At 61.0% G+C, this 8,670-nt stretch overlaps 1 protein-coding gene across 1 annotated transcript; it reads left to right on the forward strand.

Moving 5' to 3' along the window:
- The first annotated feature begins 5,721 nt into the window (after positions 1-5,721).
- Positions 5,722-8,265, forward strand: CRYAA (crystallin alpha A). The gene is given in 4 exon segments (XM_027583749.2): positions 5,722-5,796; positions 5,798-5,911; positions 7,113-7,235; positions 7,514-8,265. Coding segments are annotated over 4 exon segments (522 nt in total). The 3' UTR covers positions 7,724-8,265.
- The last annotated feature ends 405 nt before the right edge of the window (positions 8,266-8,670 follow it).

Consider the following 8,670-nt stretch of genomic DNA (forward strand, 5'->3'; position numbering starts at 1 on the left):
TTTCCGAGGGCCGGGGCGAGACGCCGCTGGGTGGACTCCGGCTGGTGCATGTAGCGGCGCTCACTGTACCATTCTCTCCACTTTTGAGGACGTATGAAAAATTTTGCCACACAAATAAACTCGGTGAAATAGCACTTTACTCCCAGCAGCAAAGATTGGAAATGGCAAGTGCTAGTGAGCAGACGTGGCACTGCTGTCCGCGGCCTCCCACAGCCCGCTGAGCCAGGACGGGGTCCAAGTCCCCGCACACGGTGTTCAGGGGGCTCTGCAGCGCCCTCCCTCCCTGCCCGCGGCCGCGGTGGGTCGTGGGCCGACCTGGCGGAGAGTGGGCCAAGGGCTCAGCCAGGTGCCTTCCCGCTGACTCACGGCCTTGCCCGCAGGCCCGCACCGTGTGGATTTGCGGGTGAGCCCCGCTGGTCCCTGGAGTGGAAAATCAGGGTGCCAGGGCTTTGTGCTGGCGCCATGGGAATCCTGTAGCTAAAGCAAATAGCCTTTGTGTGAGGAGGGCTGGCATTCAGCTCGAGTGCAGCAGAATGCAGATTGCTGAGGACAGGCTTAGGCCGGCCTCGGAAACAATGCCGGCGGGGACCGCGCCTCCGGGAGGGGTCCCCCTGCACGCTGGCCGCCCGCGCCGGGTCTGACAAAACGCTCCCGACAGCTCCTGACGCGTTCAGATGTCAGCGACAGATGACCTTGGGGACCGTGGCTCCCACTCCTCCAGACACCGCACACGGAGACACACAGGGACACACGGAGACACTCATACACGCTCATACAGACACACGCACACACAGATGCAGACCACACTCATACACACACACAGACACACAGACACGTGCAAGCCTCTCGGGGACCTGTCCTGACATCCACGGGCCCTTCCCCTGGCCCACTGGCCCTTCAGCCCTGTGCCCTCCCTGCGCCTTCCCTGCGCCCTCCGCAGCCCAGGACCCCGGGCAGAGCGCACACTCCAGGCATGCCCGCCCAGGGGCCCCTTCCACGCTGCCTCAGTTCTCCGAGCCTGTGGCGGCCCAGTCCCCGCAGGTTCCGTGTGGACAGCCTCTGGGCCTCGCACGGGCTTGACAGGACCGGGCCTGGTCTTCCCCTCCCCTCTGGGAGCTCTGCCACTGCCCTGCACACACCTGCCCACAAGTCGGAGCCACGCACCTGTGCATCTCCTCTGCTTTTCTCTGTCCCGGAGGCAGCCTCACAGGTTGATGGCTGAACAGACCTCCGCTGGGGTCTCCAGGACAGGCCAGAGAGACAGAAACGTCAGAGCACAGCCTGTCCTGGTCAGTAGGGGCTTGCACGATGCGGGAGTCCGCGGCCTGGAGGCTGGGCACGCCCGGGGATGGTGTGACTCCCTCAGGTTCAGCGCGAAGGCAGCGGGACCCTCTGCCCCCCTCTGACGCGGGGGTGTCTTTGTCATAGGACGGCCAGGTGGCTGTGCCTGATACCCAGCCCCCAGGACCCCGGCCTCCTTGGAGTCCTCAGCCTGGCCCACCCCCCAGATATCTTGAGTATGTTGTTGGCATTTCACGGCTCATCTTCTTTTGGGAACGCCTTCTGGCTGGCTCCTAAGCCCCTGAGCTCCAGCCCACTGAGCCAAACGGGAAAGACCTGCCATTTCCTCTCTGTGAGGACTCAGGGTTTGCTAGGATGATGGGTACTTCCCCCACTGTTAGATTTATATTTCTGTCCAAATTCAGAACAATGGCAGTGTCTCGCTTTCCTAATAAGAATGTTATTTAAAACAAAATAAAAATCAGAGTCCAATACACCCATCAGTCGTCTTTTGGAAGCTGGGTTCACAAAGGACTTTTTGAAAAAGTGTCTATTCATGAAAGGCCTGCTTTCGGGTCTGGGAATAATGGACGGGACCACGTGGGGGTGGGGCATTCGTGGGCTGTGCCCTCCGTGCCCTGCGCTGAGGCTCTGGGGCCGGAGCCACCGCTGGCTTACACAGGGGGCCCCTTTACCAGGAGGCACTGGACGATCGGCACCTTGCTCTTGCGATGTCCTGGAGTGGACTCTGGCCTTGTGCATGGTCTCTGGCTACCAGGCAGGTTGCAGCCTGGGGGCTCACAGAGACAGGGCTGAGGTCTGGGCCTGAGGGCTCTGAGTAGCATATGTCCACCCAAGATCTTTACGGAGAGCTCTGGGGGGTTGTGGCGGGCTTCAGGTGTGCCCTGGACAGCGACGGGGTCCAATTCACGCTTGTAAAGCTTTGAGAACCTCTGGGATGCCCGCGAGTTTCCCAGAGGAGCCCACGATCAGTGGCATGGACACTGAGGGGGGACGACCAGAGCAGGTGACTCTGTGTTCACTCCCTCCACCTGAAGAATCACGACTTTGCCGATTTGTTCTTTAAAACAAACAACAATCAATACAAAGACTATGCGTCAATCGTAAAGACCGTCTTCAAATTCAGTGAAACATTTAACGTGGGAGGTGACGCTTGTCCTGGAACGTCACACCTCACGCCTCCAGCAGGCCGCCGGGGTGCCCGGCAGTGCTCCCACGTGACCCAGGTGACTCCAGGTCTGAGCCTTTGTGTGGGTGATCACAGAGTCTCCGGGTGGTTTTCACGCAGCAAATGTTTGCATGAGAGGACATCTGTGCTAATTTGAACTCGCATCAATATGCTGTTCCCCTTTACTGGAGGATTCTCTGTGTGAGCCCCTGACCCTGGGTCAGCTGGCGTGGCAGCTGGGACTCAGTACCCTGGCCAGGGTGACCGCACTGCATGATGCGTCCTCACTGCCTGGAGGCCAAAGTCCGAGGTCTGGGCGCAGGTGGGGCTGCTTCCTCCCGAGGCCTCGCTCCTGGGTGGCTTGTGGATGTCTTCTCCGTGGGTGCTCAGTGCATGGCCAACCTCTCCTTCTGCCACCACCATGGCTCTGAAGCTATCTCTTCACTGTGATTCCAGGGGCCTCCAGGGTGGTGGGGGCTGTGGCGAGGGGGAGTTTGCACCCACGTGTGGGAAACAGCTGGGCCCACCGCTTTCTCTCCCTGAAGCTTTGGTGCCGGCTCAGTGCGAAGGTCAACACTCCAGGCCTGGCCGGCCACCCAGCAGTGCACCTGGCAGGTGCCCCGGGGCCCGTGGAGGCCTCTGCTCCTGCCGGCTGCGGCATGGGATTCCTGACCCTGGAAGGGGCAGGGAGCTAAGGGGCATGATGCCCGGGCACCCTGGAGGACTGAAGGATCTTGGCAGACCCTGGGCCACCCTGTGCTGTGTAGCCCACGGGACGGGGCTGTGCTCAGCACCAGGGTGTCCCTGCTGCCTCCATCTCTGCCTGCAGTCCCAGACTATTTGAATGACCCCATGGAAGGCCACAGCTGGTGAGGAAAGCAAGGGTCTCCCCTCGGTGACCATGTCGGGGGACACCAGAAACACAGTCATTAGGACAAGTCATTTCTTAATGGAATGTTTTAAAAAATCAAAATGAATGCAAAAAATCTGCAATGCACAAAACACCAACATTTTATTTTTTTATTTTTAAAAGACTTTATTTATTTATTTATTTGAGAAGGACAGAGAGTGCACAGGCAGGGGGAGTGGGAGAGGGAGAAGCAGATTCCCTGCAGAGCAGGGAGCCCGATGCGGGGCTCTATCCCGGGACCCTGGGATCATGACCTGAGCCGAAGGCAGACACTTCACTGACTGAGCCACCCAGGCGCCCCAAAATACCAACATTTTTAATGAAGACAGATCAGCACTCCTGACTTTTCCTTCTGCCTTACGCTCCTTTGTTGCTTCTACGTCAAGCTCCCAGTAATGCCTGGCCCTACCGGACCCTCCACAGAGGACTGCGCTGGATGGACACTTGCAGCACCAGGAGAGGGCAGCCCGCGTTGCCCGGCCCCTACCACTGGCACTGCCCCCGAGTTGGCCCCAGCCTGGGCGAGCAGCTTGCAGGGAAGCCCCCTCCCCTTCCTCCAAGCCAAGTGCCTGGGCACGCAGCTTACCCTCTCCAAACTCTACTTTTCGGGTCTATGAAGTGTGTGCGTGCGTGGGGGTGCTGAGAATTATGTGCCATGTAGGGCAGCCAGCAGAGCATGGCCCAGAGCAGGCTTGGGCAGGGAAGGCCCCTCCGCCCCCCACCGCATTGACGATCTCTGCCCTACTTTGGCCTTTCTTGCCTGACATCTGGGGAATTGCTCCCCCAAGTCATAAACTTGCAGAGCAAAAGTTGGCTCTTCCAGACTTTTCAGGGCCCTACACCACCGGGCTGGTGCTATGCAGGTAGCAGGTGCCGAGAGTGGGGAGGAAGGATTTGATACAGAGCATGTGTGCGGGACGCTCTGAAGCTCCTGCTGCTCACACCGATTCCATCTTAGCTGCGTCAGATACACCCTTACTCGAGTGCCGTGAAGTGCTCTTCCGTGACCGGCCAGGTCCAGCGGTGTGAGGGGAGTATGTAAGGATACCCGAGCACGTTGAGGAAGTGCTTCCTCCACCAGAAGCTGCCCTGGGAACCAGAGGCACAAGGACGAAGAAGAAACTTCTCGTGCTGGACTGCGCAGCTAGGGGCTAGCTCCAGCAGGGTTGGTAGAGGGCACCCCCACCTAACGGTGGGTGCATGTTACTATAGTGACGTGCTCCCTGGAGGCCAAGCTACGGAGGAATATACCGGGTGGCTGGTGCCCTCTGAGCAGCAACCGGCCAGAGCCACGGCGGGAGAAGAAAAACAGTCCCCGGGCCTCGTGGGCAACAGTGACTGCTGGGCGTGTGGCCGGCCGGCAGAAGCACCTGGCGTGAGGTCACATGGAGGAGAGGTTGTCCGCGGGGATGATGTCCAGGCTGAGCTGCACAGAGAGCCCAGATAAAGGCTTTCCATGCTCCTAAGACCAAACCTGCCTCCCTGTCTGGACTCACAGACCCCACGTCAGCCCCACCCCCACCCCCAGTGCTGGGAATTACAGGCACTTTTCAACTGCTTCTTGGTATTTTCTTTCTCGAGATTTTTAAAACCACTCTAGCCATTTTGTAATCAGGAAGAAGTAATAGAAGTAATTCTGTTTTGAAAAATGATATACTGGGGGCGCCTGGGTGGCTCCGTTGGTTAAGTGTCTGCCTTCAGCTCCGGGTCATGATCTCAGGGTCCTGGGATCGAGTCCCGCATCGGGGGGTCCCTGCTCCGCGGGGAGTCTGCTTCTCCCTCTCCCTCTGCTGCTCCCCCTGCTTGTGCTCTCTCTCAAATAAATAAATAAAATCTTTAAAAAAATAAAAAGAAAAATGTCTCCCAGGAGCTGTGAGATTTAGGGATCATGGGTATAGCCCTTGAGCCCACCCCCTCGTCTGTGAAGTGGGCATGAGGGTCCACTCATGGGGTGGCCATGGCATCACCCTGGCCATGTAAGCAGGGGGTGCCCCCATCCCATCGAGGGAGATGAGAGTCTTCACCGTCCCCAGGTGAGTGTGGGGGCAGAGCCACAGGGAGAAGCACCTTGGGGACGTTATCCTCCATGTCCAGGGCTCCGTGCTGGTCAGCGTCTCAGTGCCTGGGGCTGGGAGTGGCGGGCGCTCAGCTCAGGCCACGTTTCTGCTGACCGGGCAGCCTTCCCCCTGAGCTCACGCTTTCCAGACAAATCCCCCTAATGCTTCCATTCTGTTTCGGGCGTATATAGGGAGGGCTCACCTCGGAGCTCTCCACTGCACTGCCCAGAGGCCCCTGCCCGACTCCCTACCAGCCCCGGGTCCCTGCACTGCCGACGCCCAACATGGACATCGCCATCCAGCACCCCTGGTTCAAACGTGCGCTGGGCCCCTTCTATCCCAGCCGGCTGTTCGACCAGTTTTTTCGGCGAGGGTCTCTTCGAGTACGACCTGCTGCCCTTCCTGTCCTCCACCATCAGCCCCTACTACCGCCAGCCCGTCTTCCGCAGCGTGCTGGACTCCGGCATCTCCGAGGTAAGACCCGCCGGGGGGCTGGTTTCTCCTGCTGATTGGAGGCGGGCCCAGCCATGGCTGCAGGGGAAGCAGGGCTTTCTGAGGGCTGGCCCGGGGCAGAAGCAGCACCGTGCCCCACGTCTGCGGTCTTCTGCTTGGGTGGAGCCACTCTCCCGCCTCGACCCACGGTGGCCCACGTGACCTGCAGCAAGGAGCCTCCCGGGCCTCTGAGAAAGGGCCTGGAGAGGGAACCTGAGCCCACCCACTGTCTTTCCTGCTGGCAGCTCATGACCCCCGTGTGGTTTGTGATGCACCCGCCACATGGTGCAAGTCCCAAGAGCAACCCCACTGAGGCGGGTTTGGTGGCAGGTGTGGGTTCTGTGGTCCCGGCTCTCCACACTGTTCCTTCCAGCAGGAAGCATGGGTGGATGGGCTGCGCCCCGCCCAGGCCCCCAGAGTAGAGGTTCTTGAGCACTAGTTGGTGCTGGAGGAGAGGCTGATGGTGGGGGACAGGGAGGGCAGTAGGTCCTCGTAGGGCTGTGGCCAGCAGAGCTGCAGAGAGTGGGTTCTTCCCTGGCCTGCCCGGGTGCACAGGGCCCAGCCCAAAGGGAAGCGATCAGACCGCTGGCCTTCCCTCCTTGAGCCCTGCGGCAGACACCAGGGTCCAAGGATCTGGAGGGGCTACATCTCCCCCACTGCCCAAAAGCAGAGGCCTGCTGAGAGCAGTGTTAATCCACTCCAGAAACAAAAGGAGCCTGGCTCAGCACTCCCAGTGAGCCGGTGAGGGCGGTGCAGAGGCAGACACTGTGTGTGCGAGCAGATAGCTTCTCACATCATATCCACGTGGGAGGACAGGCCCCGGGCTGTTTATACAGACAGTAGCGAAGCCAAGGGCTGTGACCTTATTCAAAGTGCTAGGTCCAACCAGCCAGCCAGCTGACCCAGAACCAGTCTCCTAACCCATAACCAATCCGCCAGCTAACCATAACCAGCCACAGTTCATCCCCAACGAGGCAGTCAACGGACAGCTCGCCCTGAGGCCCAAGTGTCCACACGGTCCCGAGTCAGGGGTCCCTAGGACGCTGTCCCCTGAGTGCGTGGAAGGCATTTCTGTGCTGGTGACTGGGGCCCGAGCTGCTGGCCCCCAAACGCTGGCTGCTCTGGCCAGCCCCGCCGCAACCTCAGCCCGGGCAGACCCACATGACCCGCGTTCGGGTTTCAGGTCCGATCTGACCGAGACAAGTTTGTCATCTTCCTGGATGTGAAGCACTTCTCTCCCGAGGACCTCACCGTGAAGGTGCTGGAGGACTTCGTGGAGATCCACGGCAAGCACAACGAGAGGCAGGTGAGTCCGGGGGCGCCGCTGCCTCGCACCCGCCTTCTTGGGGGCTCTGCCCTCACCTGCCCGCTCTTCCCAGAAGACCCGGGACAGAGAGGGGGCTCCTGAGCCCTGCAGGGACGCCCACTCGGGTACTGCCCACCGCCCCGGCTCCTTCCAATCTCAGTGGGAGCCCTCCCCGGGGCATTCTGGCCCTCCTACCCCACCGTGGGGTCCGGAAGGACCCTCCCCATGTGAGGTCGGCGTGGTGTCTCTGACTGCGCCCTTCCCCGTGCCCTGCCCAGGACGACCACGGCTACATTTCCCGTGAGTTCCACCGCCGCTACCGCCTGCCTTCCAATGTGGACCAGTCGGCGCTCTCCTGCTCCCTGTCTGCGGATGGCATGCTGACCTTCTCCGGCCCCAAGGTCCCATCTGGCGTGGACGCTGGCCACAGCGAGAGAGCCATCCCCGTGTCTCGGGAGGAGAAGCCCAGCTCTGCGCCCTCGTCCTAAGCTCGGCCTCGGCCTCGGCTGCCACCCACTGCTGCCCCCACGGCCCATCCATCGCGGGGACCCGTAGAAAGTGGGGTGTTGTCTCCCTTTTGCTTTCCCTGTTTTCATTTCCTTTTCCTCCTCTCTGAGGGAACGAGGGTTTGAGAGGGTGGCCTGGAGGGCTTGGGGCCTCGGCCTGAGGTGCTGCGGCCTCAGGGTGACCCAGACCCCTGCACCGGCCAGCTGGGGGAAGCCTGAGACAACAGCCCCGGGCTCCCAGAGGATGCAGCCTCCGGGTCACCTCTGGGGTCTCCAGGGCCGGCCAGGTGCACCTTGACCCTTGCATCCGCATCAGGACCCAGCCGCGTGTCCTGCCCAGATCTCCTGGGCGCCCTGAGGTCCGTCTGGCGGAGGCTCCTGTGTGCCTGGGCTCTTGGCAGCCTGTCCTCCCAGACCGCCTTCCCTCCACCCTTCCCCTCTGTAGTACCGCTGCTCCTGGGGCACCCGGTCACCCCCGACAATGCAGCCCGCGGCAGTCAATAAAGAGCAGGTGACGCAAGCAACTTGCTGACTGGTGGTCGTACTCTCTCCCTCGGGAAGTGTGGGACTGGGGGCGCGAGGGGGGCGCGGGGGTGCGGGAAGGACGGGGTCGTCTGCCTGGTCCCGTTCCGCCCCAGCGGCCGCCAAGTGCCCCACTCACTTCCTGACTTCCACTCCCGAGTGCTTCCCTGCACCCCTGCTTTGTAGGAAGGAGAGGGTTTGGGTGGAGAACCCGAGGGATGGGGGGAGGAGGGGAGGTTGGAGAAAACCGGAGGGAATCAGGCTCCCCCCTCCAGCCTGTGGGAATGGAGTGCCAGGCGGGGCCTCACCGTTTTGCTGCTCGCCTTCTCTGAGGGGCTTCTGTCCTGGGTCCCTCAGGGTTGCACTGGAAGGACCCTGGCCCCCTTGCTCCCCAAGGGATAAGGAAA

The sequence above is a fragment of the Zalophus californianus genome, chromosome 1, assembly GCF_009762305.2.
Source record: "Zalophus californianus isolate mZalCal1 chromosome 1, mZalCal1.pri.v2, whole genome shotgun sequence".
NCBI classification, from domain to species: Eukaryota; Metazoa; Chordata; class Mammalia; order Carnivora; family Otariidae; genus Zalophus; species Zalophus californianus.